The following is a 15,826-nucleotide window of genomic DNA, read 5'->3' on the forward strand; positions in this document are numbered from 1 at the left end:
CTGTGCAGAACCGAAATGGCAATGGATATACACAAGCACACGCGGGCCAACAGGCAACAATGTTACCATGGCTATGACGTAGTCGTCTTGGTGTATGTCCGTGTGATTTTAGCCAAGTCTTTGGCTTTGCTTTGTGCTTTGGCTGGTGGTGAGCTGTAATTTATGTTAACGCAGATCGAGAAATAAATCTTTATTTATTTTTCCACGACTTGTTGTGGCCCTTTTTTTTATTTTTCCCCCAAGCCGAAGGACGCGATAAATTTCTGCACAAACAGGGCCAGCTCGAAATTGCGATTGCTGGGATAAGGGCAAGGAATACAGAATATAGCCTGTATTTAACTTTCCTAACTGGTTTTGGATTAAGAATTTTCTCTGACTACAAAAAAGTTTGAAATACAACTAAAAAAGTTTGGCTACGCACCACTAAAGTTAGCAAATTCAACTCAAAGATTATATATATTGCTGAAAAATCGTAAGGTTTTTAATTAAGTATCGAGTGCCATTAACTTGCCCCTTTGAAAGTCTTGAACTTTAACCGATTTCCGTTTGTTCCCATGCTTCTAATAATTTGTATCTAATGAAGACAGTGAGACAGCTTTAATCGGGCGACTAACGAAAAAAAAAGTACCCGTGAAATCTTATCGCTCATGAAACGGAGGCAAAAACATATACTAGGCAATTAAGGCACGAACTACAAAAACAACAACAACAACAACAACAACAACGAACGCTAATGATAATCGACCAACAACAACAGCAATAACCAACCAGCCGACTAGGAACAACAAATGGATTGAATATATTATGTACATTCTGCTCAAAAAGCTCTCTTTCAATTTCAATTTCTGCTTTCAACCAGGGAATTCCCTCTCTTTACGGTTGATCGGCAAATTGAAAGCGCACGCTGAAAGCACTTGAAAGGGAGGAGGAAGCGAGAAAGAGAGAGTGGGCACCATTCAAAGGAAATTAAGCATAAAAAGTGAATAACTTTTGATAATTGCGGTGTCAGCGTTTTGGCATTCCATTTTGCGCTCATTCAACTAGACGAGCATAAATTTAGATGGTATATGTATTGTATTGTATGTATGTCTGATTGCATGAGTGTGCTGAAGCGCACAGATTTGTGATGTTTTAATATTATACCTGGTGCTTACAAATCAATAGAGCATATTAGTTTTCTGTAGAATAAGCTTGGTTCGATTTTACATATAATATACATTCCTGTTCAATAATAATCAGCCAAAAACATGTAATATTTTAATATGTATAAGAATGTAGTTTATGATTTGAAACAGCGTATTTAACAATACCTCCTACCTCTTAATTATTCACCTTTACGGGAAAAAGTAATCAATGCTTTTAAGATAAGGTATTATTCGGTCGATATATTGAACTATAGATACAACTTGTTTAAATGAATAGTTTTCTAGCAGCTGTTGATTATCACTTGAAGTCGAGCAGTCTTCCGACTTTTTAGGCCCCTTATCTCTTTTTTCCGCCAATTATCATTTGCATAGTCACATGTCCTTGCCCACCCACGCCCTCTTTTTATATTTACATATACGTATATAAATAAATATACACATACATATGATTCAATTGATATTGCCGCTTGAACCATTTTTGTCGTATTCGTGCTAATTAATCATTTCGATATGGGAATTCCGATTTGTTGCCCAATTATATGAGCGAAATTCAAAATTTCCAGGAAGTTTATGGACTCGCAAATTAGAGATAAAAATTTTCTAAAAAAAATTAGAACACACCTTTGCCATTTTTAAATACATGCATATGGTTCAACTTTAGTAATTTACCATCTACTCTCTAAACTACACAACTTTTAACTCTAACTCTTAAATCTTTCATCAATCCGAATATTAAATACTCGAAAGGGATGTTCAGAAAATATGCAAAAGCTCTTAATAAAGTGTAACACGCCAGACTGAAAACTAACAAACAGAATTCGAAATTCGCTCTTGAAGAAGTCGAAACTTTGTTAGGTAAATCCTGCTCGAGTTGCTGGTCTTATTGGTATTAGCTATTCCCCGAAAATGCATATTAAAGTGCTGCACTCAGGACAACTAAGATCCTCTGTGGCGTAAGTTCTTCAAGGAGAAATAAAACAATTGAAAGGCGAATGCCGTTGAGTAGACACTTTAGTATACAAAGATAGAACCGAATTGCTATATGCTGCAGCCACAAAGTCGAGTCACAGGAATTCCAGCACTCTGCTCCAGTTGTTCACCATGTCTGGGAAGTCAGAGCCATTTAATTGTCGGGCTACGACTGTGTAGTACCCCTTACCCCTTACCCCTTACCACTTCTGGGTTGTGGCAGTCCCACACGCACATGGGCGAAATTCTTGGCATAGTTAGGCAAATAGTTCCATGTGGGTCGCACTCTAGATACTCAAATGCACAGATACATATGTATCTATATCTATGTGTACATGTGTATGTATATCCAAGACCCCGCTAAAGTCACAGAGCCAACTTGAACAGCTGCCCAAAGTCGGTTGTCCGGGGGCCCATGTGCATATCCATAACCATATTCTTTTCTACATCTTTTTGGCATTGTTTTTGTCTTTAATAAAATGTGCCAGCAGCTGCAAAAAATTGGCAGGCGCAAAAAAATGCTCGAAATGCACTTTTATTTGCCATTAATTTATATTTGGGTATTTGCGCTCCTGTTTTTTTTTTATTGTTTGTTTCGGCGATATTCGGAGAACAGGGTGTTCAAACTCGACTGAAATAAATGAAATTAAAATGCAGCAGCAATAGATATTACGCAATCAACAGGCAAATACGTCACGCAGTGAGTTGCGAATGAAATTGAAAACGACGAGAAACTGAAAACGATTGCGGGTGTGAGTACTCATGAATATATGTATGTACATACATATATATATTTGTATAGTATGTTAGCGTAGGCCGATATGCAATATTCCGTCGCTTCCAATTGAATTTTTATGACCGAGCTTCGGTCCCAGGTTTTTGTGTTTTTTTTTACAAACTGTCATCTGTTGATTGAGTTCCTGGCACCAATCTTCTAAGGCATTTCCTTTGTCGCAAATGAAAAGGGCAAAGGGAATTCCCTGAAACTAATTTATATGAATAAACAAAATTCTATTAGTATGTACTTATACATATATTCCGTTCTATTAATCATCATTTTTAATAGTCTAAAAACTACAAGTTGACCAATGTTTGGAAGAAAAACCCCCTTTCTCATCTGGAAACAATCTTGAAGTTTGTTTATAATAACAAAAATTTTACAGAACACATCTTGGCAAATAAAACGCCAACAATAAATGGCTGAATCATTGCATTGGCAGTACTCGGTATTCCTAGCACCAGAAGGCACATTACTCATACGCCCCACTGGCTATGATCGCATCGCATCGCATCGAATTGAATCGCTTCTCAGCTGGCTGAGCTCATGCGCCCCAATGTATGCGTAATGAGCCGCAAATGTTAATTGTTCTATAAACATTCGAGCCAGCAATTAGTGAGCCAGCAACAATAAAAGCGAAGACCGCGCGAATGAGAGGCTTCCCCAATCACACACACACACACATGCACATATATACACATTCACTAGTGAATAAGCTGAATAAACTGAATAAGCTGGTAAACTGGTTGCAAGTCGTAACCAGTTTTCTCGAGCAAAAATAATTCAACCTGGTGCAAGAGCCAAAAGAAAAAGGGGCTCAAAAGGCGATGACGACGACATTGCCAATTTCAAACTGCGGTGCACGAAGAAAAAAAACGTGGTAGCTTAAGTGTCATATTAAAGCATTTAAATTGCTCGAAAAGTATTCATTGAACCTAATGCATCTGAATTTGAAGTAAATGACTCATAGTTCATTAGGTTTCTTAATTCATTTGGTACCTATGTTTGGACCATTTACCTCTATACTTGCTACACTTTTTCTCGCCGTGTGGCTGCTGCTGCTGCCTTGATGCGCATGTTTCCGCTTTGGCAGCGGGGAAAAAAGAGGAGAATCCGCAGCTAAAGCCAAAGTTGGTCGCCAACAAGTCGCGGCCATAAACAAGTGCGGCAGGTGGTAAAAACGCTGAAACTTGCAGATGCGATAGGAGATGCGTGCGCAATCGGGCTCTCGGGTTCTCGGCTTTCGCGGCTACCTGGGCCAACTTCTTTTCCATTTTTCTGCACTTGGCCAGGTTTCTTGGCCACAAGTCAGCTGTGCGCTGCCTGTCGGCCTGCCTCGCTGTTGCTGTTTGCCTGGTGCCTGCTTTAATTTGCATGCAGGTTTTTTTTTTTGTTCCTCAATATCTCGCTCTTCGGACTCTTTCAGCACAATCTGAAATTCTAGCCCATTTGGCTTGCATATTTACGGGGGCACGGGCTTTCAAGAGAGTATCTGAAATTCTTGGCTTATCGCTGATGCGTTCAAAGTGCAGCCACTCGAGGCGATTTAGCTCGAGTGGCTTACAACATGTATCCTATAAAGTTGACCACAACCGATAAGCAGTCAGCATTACCCACCCATTCAAGAAACCACAATCGTTATTAAATGTTCCAAGTGGGTTACTTCCCGACACCAAGAGAAGAGTCTATAAACATCGAAAAATATTGTTTATTTTAAGACGTAAAATGTAGAGTTTTAATTTGATAATAACAATTAAAGTCATTCCCACTTGATTTTCTACACACTGTCTTATCAATTCGGAAAAGTGCGTCATTCGAATGTCTGAGGCAGCTGCTGGTGGGGAAAATCGGAACGGAAAGATTTTCATCGGAAACGGTGTATTTCTGGTGCCTTCATTGGGAATTTCGCCACGAATTGGCATCAGCATCTCGAGGTATTTTTGGCCACTCGTCAATGCGTTTTTCACGTTCACTTTGCGCTGAAATTTAGCAAAATATTTCAAATTATATCGGTACGCGCAGAAAGAAATTCGCCCACAAAGCGTGTGTCTATTTTAAAATTAGCAAAGAGCGCAACCGAATTGGCTGGTAAACATTTTGGTTGGAAATGAAATGGATTTTCAGCTTGGTTTGATGGCCTCCGTCTGCCGCCAGTTTGGATTTTCCTATTCCTTGCCCCCCGCCCTTCCCCCGGCTCCCTAATCGAGGGAAATTGGCAACAGTTGGCTCTGCTTCTTTTCGGTTTTTCCCCCACGCCATTTGAATACTTTATTGACTATGAAGTGTATAAATGTGTATCTGTGTGTCAGATGTGCTTTCCTCGTTTCGATTTTCCCCCACTCCCTGGTATTGGTATTTTCCTGGCCTTCGTTTTTGACGTCACCAAGTGAAATGCCAGCGGCAGTTTTGCGGGCCAGCTTTGTCTCAGATATAGCATTGAAAATGCACTTGAAAATGTGTACATTTTATACGAATATTTTCATATATCTTATGTTTCTTATTTTCAGAATCTACTGTGAATTCACGCAAGAGTGCTTTGGAAACGGCGCGAGAAAAGACAAAAGGTGAGTTGAAATCACTTAAAAACTTGCTCAAATATTTTCCAAATCAGTAAAAGTTTTTAATTCTTTTGATTTTGAAATGATGTCACATAAAAACCATGACTCACAAATAGGATTTACCACACATAAATTTTGATCAGCCGCATATCTTCGCGTTAATTTCCCATTTCAATTTTTCCATTCTTTCCAAGTGTGTAGTGTAAATCTTATTTTTTGTTTAGCTTTTGGCCTGATAACTCAATCAATTTATTTACGATGAATCAGGAAACGCTGGCAATCTGTTGCCAGCTATCGCATATTTATTAGCCAAAGGCACATTATAGTTTTCAATCGAATCTCTAACATCTACGATAGGGAATTATTCCCGTAGATATAGGAATGACCTTCACGGGGTCTACGGGTATCAATAAAGTTTCCTGGGAAAAAAAAAACGGGGGGAAACGTAATGTTTGTCTATGGGCAGTCGAAGTGGGGAAAGCAGATGGGCTTCCACTCATGTCGAATGGCGTTTAATACAGTTGTTATGGGTGCCAAGCACAAAGCAATCTCACAGATACATAAGCGAGTGCTTAGCAATATTGATAAAGTGCGTGCCCTGTACATAGGCATGAAGTAATGAAATAGAGCCGATGAGCGTTGGGCTGATAAGGCCAAATGGCGTGATTCACGACAGAGTTTGTAGTACATATACATATATATACTCGTACCACCGAAGCAGGCAGTTGAATTTAACTGTATGTACAAATCGGTAACAATAAAGTATCTGCGTACCTTAATATGTGTGTGTGCAAGCGTATCTGAGAAGATTATGCGATTATAGATACTTTGCCAAAGTCAGCAGCATTTCACTTTCATTTCGATAAGCCCGAACGTGACGTAGATACCAATAATAAAGATATCAGTTAATGCAGGGGCTAGAGCTTTACCTTTGCAGATACGAAAATAAAAGGCTTTCTTATTTAAAAGGAAATATAAGTCTATTTAAAGATTAACTGATTTGAAGAAGTTTGCTAAAACCGAAGCTAAGCAAATTTAAAGTGTCCTAGACACACCATTACAATTATATCCCATTTACAAGATCATAGATACATTTGTGTGTGAAGAAAAACGTGGCAAGGATTTTCACAAGAAGTGTCCTAGGTCATCTATAGAACTACCTGACATGGTTGTAATTTGAATTTGCTGCCGTGCCATTTTTAATTGCTGCCAGCCGAAAAGTCTGACCTGTAGGGGATTTAGGCCCTTTTGCTATTGACCTAGCGCCAGGCTTAAGTGCGTCAAGTCAAGTGGCCAAGTAAGCCCCGAATTATATCCCTTTGCTGGCCGGGTCTATTGATGATTTTATGGGTTTTACCCGGGAAATTCTGATGCACAGCATAATGATGCCATACCGTCTGATCTGGCCATATTCTGTTTTTGTACCAACCATTTCGTTCCGGCCAGGTAAGCAGCCAGCAAAATCCATTGACGCAAGTGATTAAGCTGTCTCGGTGATGTCTGGGCCAGCAGAAAAGTAGAAAAGCCGAAAGCAGGCATAGGTAACCGATTCAATTAGCTGACATGTGAAACTATAAACAGCTGCTGGCGTATGCAAATATGCGGCCATGATGTGGCCAACAACAAGCCCGAAAGCCCAAGCATTTACAGCCAAGAAAATCCGATTCGGATACAGATTCATTTTGCAGTTGCAGATTAAGAGATAGATATATGCGTATGGGCGACAATCAGAGATCTGAACATTCCACGGCATATTTTCGTTGGCGTCGCTCGTCTGCGATCGCCGCGCTTTGCGCTTTATTTACTGCTCTCGGTGCTTAATATAAAGCGATTTTATAGACGCTACAAGTACGCCGACAAGCGTCGTGCCGAAGAATGTGTACAGAAGTAGCTGTATCTGTATCTGTAGCTGTATCTGTATCTCTGGCCCCCGAGAGTGTGTATCTCTAGCTGTAGCTGTGCAAGCAGTCGCCAAACTGGCGATTCCCAATCAGCCGCGGCAACAGCAGCAGAAGCCAAAGGCATCGACTCTCGACTTGTGTACACAAAACATTGGAAAACGGGTACTAACGAATTTAAAGTACCCTAACTATAATAAGCTAGATTGATTATAGGCCTCTCCTTTGAACGTTTCTTAATAGCCCCCACGACCATTATTATAACTATTACAAGTATCTATTGCCATTTCTTTAGATAGCTTTTACAAAACAGCTACGTATTTTCTTAATTGCGATTGAGTACAACTATGTAAATTCCACTTGATTCATAGTTTGCGTCCCTCTGGGACATTTTCTGATTGTTGTTATTTGACAATGTTGAGGTTGGGCAAATAAACTAAAATAACTGAAATCCGTACGGGGCGGCTGTTTTTCGCTGATTATTCCACCTAAGCCGTCGATGTGTTACTCACGCCGAGTTTTCAGCTAACTGCCAACGGCCAAAAGCCAGTGTTGCGTGTCAACAAATGAGCAATCGACAATCGTCTAATGGCCAAGTTAAGCGGCTCCAAACACCGAAAGCTCCACACGGTCAGTTCTGTTTGGGCCCACTATGTATACATATATATAACGTTGAAAACTTGTAGTTGGCAGTTGACTAAGGTCTGGGCGTCCACGTTTATTTATTCAATGCTGACGCATTCAGTCACTTTCAACTCGGAATTGGATCCACCATTACCACCACCACCACCACCACCACCAGGCAGTCTGACTAAGAAACTCTGGAACGAATCGCGATAGCCTTTCCGCGGAAAGGCCACATACTGATAGTGCGGATCGAACTGCTCAGATGGGAATGATGTTCTTGGAAATCAGCTCTGATTTTTTAGAAACATTATTAGCTTATCTCCTGATAGTGCCATGTTCTATTTAGCGCCCAACAAGTGGTTTCTTAATTCGTTGTCGATTATTTTTGACGATTTGTTAATCTGTTTTATATACACGCGGTGAATGAGATACTTTTTTCTAGTTACGCTTGCAAGATGTTTTCAATTCAATCAATAGATTGTATATGGTTTATTAATATATATATATTTTTAGAATTAACAATTACATTAAATACTCTAAGCTAGTTCTCGAACCAGAAAGATATATGTATTTGTAGGTTAGGGGATTCCCTTTAACAGAAACTCTTTCCCTAGTTTCTAAAATTTTTGAACCTCTTGATAAGTAATCAGTTGAAATTCAAAATCCTCATCACTTTTCACGCATTTTGTTGATGTTATTTTTTTTTTCAAAATTAACTTACGCATGTTCTTAACTGGAAACTCCGTCGATCGACGGAAGCATTACTCCTAATGTCGGGGGCACTCCCAAATCCATCAGAGAAGTGCTCCCTCCGGAGTTTCCCCATGGCAACCGACTAGTAGTGGTTCCCCAATATAGACGCACATGGTCCGGTTTGATCAACTTGGCATTGGATGTGTGTATAAGCGGCTTCCAAAATCGATAACGCCCATAACTATGCAATGCGTAATTAGGCTGGTTGTTATGTGCCATGCAATTACATGCATGTGAAACGGAAATCGGTTTAGGATAAGCTACTTATTAATGCTGCACACGGTAACAATTGGTAAAACTTAACATATATCCAATATTATTGTACTTAAATAATAAAAACATGTCAATTGTAGATTCCAACACTTAAGAGTTATGCTTTAAAAATCAGCCTGCTATAAATATTTCTTGATTTTAAATCTAAATCTTAAAAGGTATTGATAACTTACTGCCTTTTAGATAAATAGATTTTAAAATTTGTAGATATTTTTCTCCGTGATCCTACCGAAAGGCAATCAATCCTGCGTCGTTTATCAGATAATATCTTTTTTTTTTGCTCTGTGCATTCAATTAGTTTTGATTGTCGCTTCGCTTTTGTCTCTCGCACTTTGCCGATGCTCAATTAAAGAAGTTCGCTCTATTGATTACGTTTAATGTCGATGACGAAGACAACCACCGCCCCTCACTACTCACCCCTTCTGGAACTCCCCTGGCACAGCCCCTTCCATCGCTTGGAGAGGCAACCTCCTCCTCCTGGTTGGCGACTCCCAAAAGCGGTTCAAGTGAATGGTCAAACCTGTTTGCTCTGCGGACAGCGTAGCGGCAACATCGAATCGTGGGCAGTTGGGGGCATGTGCACGAGCGGTAATAATAACAAAGTTGGAGCCGCCGAGCGGCGACGGCGACGACGACGACGACGTCGCCAACATTTGCTGAACGGCTGAACGAACTGCTGAACGGGCCAGACATGATCACGTCGCCGTGTTGTTGTTGCTGCCCAGCTCTCTGATTGTTTGCGTTGTCTGTCTGCGCCGGAGTTTGGAGCCACACTGGTGCACTGAGAGAAAATCCAGCAATAATGGGAATATATCTTGATTTTAACATGATAACTTAAATCACAGAAATTCTAAGTGGCATCATTGGATACTTACAAAAATGTACATATGTATCTATATTTGCATCTTTATACTTATGTATCTAGGTTACAAATATACATATGTATCTACATTTGCACCTTTATACTTATGTATCTTGTATGTTTTTCAAGCCTTAAGATATTGTAAATTCAATTGATAAATTCACAAGAGTGAAAATTTTTGTGCCTGTGTAGCACTGTCGCCAGTTTGGCGGCACTGGCGATCGTAGCTTCTGGTTGCAATGTTTTCAGCGTCGCCCCAGCCCCTCTCCATGCCCCTCCGCACCCCCTTGACCCGCGCTTGGCCCCGACTTCCCCCGACATGGACTGCTTTATGTAGCGCTTAATGGTTTCATTTGGCGGCTGAGCAGCGTTTCTCCATGTGTGTCTGCGAGTGTATCGATTACCCAATGCGTGAATGAGTAAGAACCCATCGGGGGCGACGTACGCTGGCTGTTGTTGTTGCCTTTGCTGCACTTTTGGGGCCGGCCACTTGTGCCTATTTATGTTTGCCAGACTCGCAGATACTTGCCACTGCCACAGATACACCGCAGCGCGCACAGATACACAGATGCCCGGTTAATTGTTGCCGTGCAGCCCAATTGCCGATCATTTGGGATGGCTTCGAGTGACTGAGAGTGTGTGTTTGTGTGTGTGTGGGTTTATATTTTTAAATCAATCGATGCGATAGACGTTTTATTGCTGTAATCAATCGTCGCGTGCATGTGGCAGCGTCGCCTGTTCGATTAATCGTACGAGTTCGACCACGAGTACCAACAATTGGTATTACACAGATACGGATACCGAATGCATGCACCTAGAGATACTTCAGATACTTGTTTAGCTATGTGGTTATACTGGGTGTCATGCAATACTATTTTAGATCTGGATCTTTTCTACACTATTTACATACATACATATATGGACCAAACTGTGAAAACGATGATCCTGGACAGATCATTTTATTTATGATTACTATCAAAATCTTCATAATCTTATCAAAAATTTATTGCACGATAATAATTTCAAAATATAAATCTGATGTCACTGGATGGACTCAAGTTTGATATGACAATGTGTCGGAATCACTGTCCAATTTCTTTTCGTGTACATTTCTACGCGTATGTAGACTCGTCTACGTGTATATGTATGTATATACGTATTGCTTTAATAGATGAGTGCGTACCACTCGTTCTCGCTTGATTGTGTTTATTGATTAGATTGTTTACCTTTCTTCGTGATATCATCGGCGACCAAGTGCTGAGCGTTGTTATCGTACGTCAACTGTCCAAATAAATGTACATCTGAGCACACATCGAAAACTATTCCTATGGCATGGAATATATTGACACATACATACCTATGTATGTATGTATGTATGATGGATTTTCCATATTGAGAGCGCTTGTGTGGTGATAGTTCTTATCGAATCGCTTCCGTTCGATTTGGCACAGAAAGTTTCAGACTTCGGGGGACTTTCAGTGTTTCTGATACCATTGTTGTTGTCAAGCTCTTTGGGCAATTCGCTGTCCTTATCGTAGATGGATTTTTAATGGCTGTGGGAAAAGGGGAACGTGATTTATGAAACGCTTTTACGGCTGCCACAAATTAATATCCATATCGAACTGATTTTGTTAACAGTTCAATGGGTGCGCTTATTGTTAACTCGAGTTTTTCAATAAAAATGCAACACAATTACTATATGTTAAGTGTTTTATAATACAAAATTAATACACACTTAAAATGTATAATCAATATTTTGCACAATTTCCTCCAGTTTATACATAACATTCAAACTACTCCAAAATAATTGCTGTTAATTGAATGTGACACCTATAAAGCCAAAATCAATTTGAAACCGCGCGTTCTGCAATTGCCCAACCCAAAAACAATCTTCCACTATAAGTTAGCAAACAAAAACTGTACGCTGAAAATTGCGCGGAGCGGGGTAAATAGAATATAAATTGTATAAATAAACTGAACAAAAAGGCAGCGCAACACTACTGAGGCAAAAAATGCAAAACCAATTGATCTAATAAGCCAAGAACGCGGCGCTCACTTTATGCGTTCTTCTTCTTTTTTCTCTTTTTTTTTGGGTTTTATTTAACAAAAGCAAGAGCAACAATAACAATAGCACATTTTGCGGGCGGGCTTCCCTCGCTTAAGAAAAATACGCAGCAAAGTACAACAGAAACCAGAAGAAATGGAAAATTGTGTGCAGTCGACTAGCGAATACCCAGTGTTAATTCCGTACTACTGGAACAACAGACAAATGTAAATGTATGTTCTATTTTCTTTTATCTTGTTATTATCAGTAATTGCAAGTAATTATGGTCTTATTTTAACATAGCATTGATTCAATATCGTATTTTTAAGGGTTTATCCTATTATAGATCAAATTAAAATATTATACCCCGCTATTCCATGGTATTGCACGGTGAAGCAGCAGGAGAGTTGAGGAAAGTGATTTTGCTCATTTCGTGGAAAGAGAGCGCAACAGCGCCATATGTCTGCTGGGGCACGAAAATCGAGTTGGCCGGAAAGAGATGGCAGGCCCTCAGAACACCACAGACGCAACAGTCTCGCTCACTCACACTCGCGCACACACACAGGCACGGTGACGCCGACGACTTGGCGACGCCAGTTCACTTGTTGTTCTTGTTGTGTTCTGTTTCTCATTTTGTTGTTCTTATTCTTGCCGGGTATTGTTAATCATTCGCCCAGGGGCGGTTCAGGCGTTGTGGGGTAAGTTAACCAACCGTTGAATGATGCAACGGAATAATGTAAGCGGAAAGCCATATGCTAGCCATTGAGCATAAATACCTAATGGTTATAATAAATTGTGATTTTGGGTGCAGTGTGCGAATTGATCCACAAATATTTGCCCACACTGCGACGTTTGATTGAGAGAAACAGTTGATCGGTTCCATTAACCCTTGAATGTGTATTTAACCGCAAAAAAGCACATCCTTTATATACATATGTTTAGATACGTAATATAATAGCCATGTTTATAATAAGATCCTAATTTTCTTGTTTTCCCTAATGCTTAAGACGTGTAATCTTCGACTGGTTCAGGGTTAGGGTACGGATAAAATAATAATTAGTATTTCCACTCCTGGCAATGTCATAAAGATTAAATAAATGGTAATAGGGAATGTCTTAAATGGTGTTGATAACATATCGTCTTAGCTTCAATAATAAAACTGGAAAAACATCTCATCTGAATGTAAAAATATCATATTTTAATAATAAAACTAAACTTTTAAGCAATGCGTATATAGATACGAAAATTAAATAAACTAAATCATGATAACCGCGTTAGATCTATAACTTTATGATCAAGATCAACTGAGAGTTGGCACCTGCACTTTGCAGCTCTTCGAAAGTCTACACAAGGGTTAAGCGTCGCTGCCTGCTGCGCTGCCCGCGTCGCTGCCAGCGTCGACGGCGAAAAAAACAGTCGAGGCGCGCCATTCTTCGATCTTTCGTCGTTCGGTGCGGTTGTTCGCTTGTTCGGTGCGGCGTGGCTATTAATTAATTTTTCGGCGGTGCGATGAATTAATTCGAACAAGTCGGAATAAACAACAACGCAGCACAACATAAACAAAAGGCAGAAAAGAAACCACAAAAGAACGGAACAATCGCGCGTATGTTTCTGCTCAGCATACTTGTGTGTGCATGCATGTTTGTGTATAATAGTGTGTGTGGGCGAGAAGTGCGAGTGCAGCCGCCACAACAAGTTTTGTATTAATCAAATTAGATCATAGCGCGCAAAAGAGTGCACGGCAAGAGCCACGAAGAGGAAAAGGTTACAGCGAAATGAATGTCATAATATGCTAATTAGCTACGGTGCAAAAATAGTATACGAAAACACGCACGGAATCAAAGTGCAAATTTCAAAGTATCTCTCTTAAAAAGTAAAGGAAATAGAAAAGAGAGCGAGTGAGTAAGTGCGTGCGAGTGAGCAAGCGAGTGTGGAAGGAATTCCAAGAAAAACTGTGAAAATTCGAAATAAACAAAAGTCGAAAGAGCGATCCCCCCAACCCCCCGTCCCACTCACAAGAGAATACAATACCGAAGGAGAAGCAACACAAAAACAACACTTAAATCTGGGCAACCCCGCGCGGCCGGGCCGCAATATCTCTCAGATTAGTATTAGTGTTAGTTTCTACAGCAACAAGAAGAGCAACGTGTGCGGGTGAGTGGATGGATAATCTCTGCATTGGTGTGGGTAAAAAGGTGCATTGGTTGGTGTGCGTGCGGGAGCGGGAGAGCATGCTGATTGGACTTGAACTACTTTGAGGCGTTTTACCTGCCGTTTACCTTTACCTTTTCGTAAATTAAGCCGGCGCCAGGATACCTGGCTAGGTAGAAAGACAAACAAAAGGCTTGCAACGTCATTGACACGCCAGCAGCGGCGGCAGCAGCAGCAACAACAACCACATCGATGTGCAACGTGAGCAGCAACAACATCGATACTAATGCAACTTAAGGTGGAAATCCACTTAAGACTGCACCACGGGGCGTTCAGCCGAAATCGCTGTTGCTGTTGCTGTTCCTGCTGCCACAGTGGAAACTTCTAGCATGACACCAATTTGTTGCAAGTTACGACCCGAACTTAAACATTTGCTCTTTGAAATCTTTAGAAACTAAAGATTCTGCGGGATGTATCTAAAACTAGGATATAAAGTAGCGTGAAAAAATTAGGAGTCGAATTAAGCATTTATCGATCTTTTTAAACTATATATTAAAAATACAATCACTTAAAAAATCAGATTGTCAGTACTTCAGCTTGATGTTTCCCATGGCGGAGTTTCACTGTACACGTACATATCTCAGGGTCTTAAGACTGCTGCTCTCAAGTGTTTTGCGAACAATTAAACATGCAACAGTTATAATACGTTCCGCCTTTGCTGCCTGTGTGCCGCTTGTGAGTTTTGAGGAATGCCCTGCCGCCTGGGGAATGACGACACATGTTTATCGACGGGGCAACCCCTAAAGAGCAGTCATGACCTTGACAACAGAGCTACAGAGCAACAGATACTCCGCACTCACAGCCACAGCCACAGACACAGATACCGATACAGATACAGATACTTTCGGTGCGCGTCTGGAAATCTGTTACCATTTTTTTTCACGGCCAATGCGCATGCCTGTGCATACATTTCATCGGCTCGATTCGAATCGAATCGAATCGAATTGAATCGAAGCGAATCATTCGCATAGCCCCATGAGTTTGCCTACGTAAGCGCTTTGAATTTATCAAAATTTTTGTGTATTTATGGCTATTTCTTTTTTCTCACTTTTTGCTAATATGCAAAAATTCACAACGCCGCCAACGTATTTCCGTCCTTCAAATGCCAAAACGCCAAGACAAGCAGAAAGAAGAAGAAAGAAAAAAACGAAAAGAAAAGAAAAAAAATTTCAAGAAAGAACAACGCACACAATTTGTGAAAATTTTTATTTTGATGGCTTGGCGCTGGGAAACATTTTTGGTTTGCTCTCAAATGCACGATTTGGAGATTCTTTTCTTTAATCGTTTGCTTTGGTGGCCTTTGATAGAGCAGAAGTATTTATAAACAGTTTAATTTAATTAGACCACGAAATAAGAAATATACGAAATAACGTGACATTAGATAAAAAAAAAGCACCAGCCTTTGCTTTTGCGGCGCCATAAAGTTTGAAATATCGAGAATGTTTCAAGATTCGTTTTATGGGGGGGCGAAATTGAATTATGATCGTTATGGGCTGCGCCAAATTGCGTAATCGAAGTGTTTCGAGTTTTCCATTTTGCTGTCATAAAGGCAAATACAAATAGATAATATTTAACAAAAATGTGCTAACGCAAAAGGCCAATAGAGGCAACTAAAAATATTTATGCAGATATATAGACGCCAATGTGTGTATATATAGCCGACTAGTTGGCTCTATACCGTCTACTGTCTAAAATAAAACACTTGAAT

General features: G+C 40.2%; 1 protein-coding gene across 5 annotated transcripts in view; it reads left to right on the forward strand.

Moving 5' to 3' along the window:
* Positions 1 to 15,826, forward strand: part of shn (schnurri) — a 58,309-nt gene that overhangs the window by 25,855 nt on the left and 16,628 nt on the right. For 4 of the 5 annotated variants that reach the window (NM_001273953.1, NM_206091.2, NM_001273954.1 and 1 more), the window contains exon 2: positions 5,400 to 5,456. Coding sequence is in view for 2 of the 5 variants with exons in the window: in NM_206091.2 (NP_995813.1) it covers positions 5,400 to 5,456 (57 nt within the window). In the remaining 3 variants the exon portion in view is untranslated. Of the gene's footprint in view, positions 1 to 5,399; positions 5,457 to 13,335; positions 14,062 to 15,826 lie in introns of those variants that run through there. The other variant, NM_134279.3, reaches the window with a different exon arrangement.

This window comes from Drosophila melanogaster, chromosome 2R (genome assembly GCF_000001215.4).
Source record: "Drosophila melanogaster chromosome 2R".
NCBI classification, from domain to species: Eukaryota; Metazoa; Arthropoda; class Insecta; order Diptera; family Drosophilidae; genus Drosophila; species Drosophila melanogaster.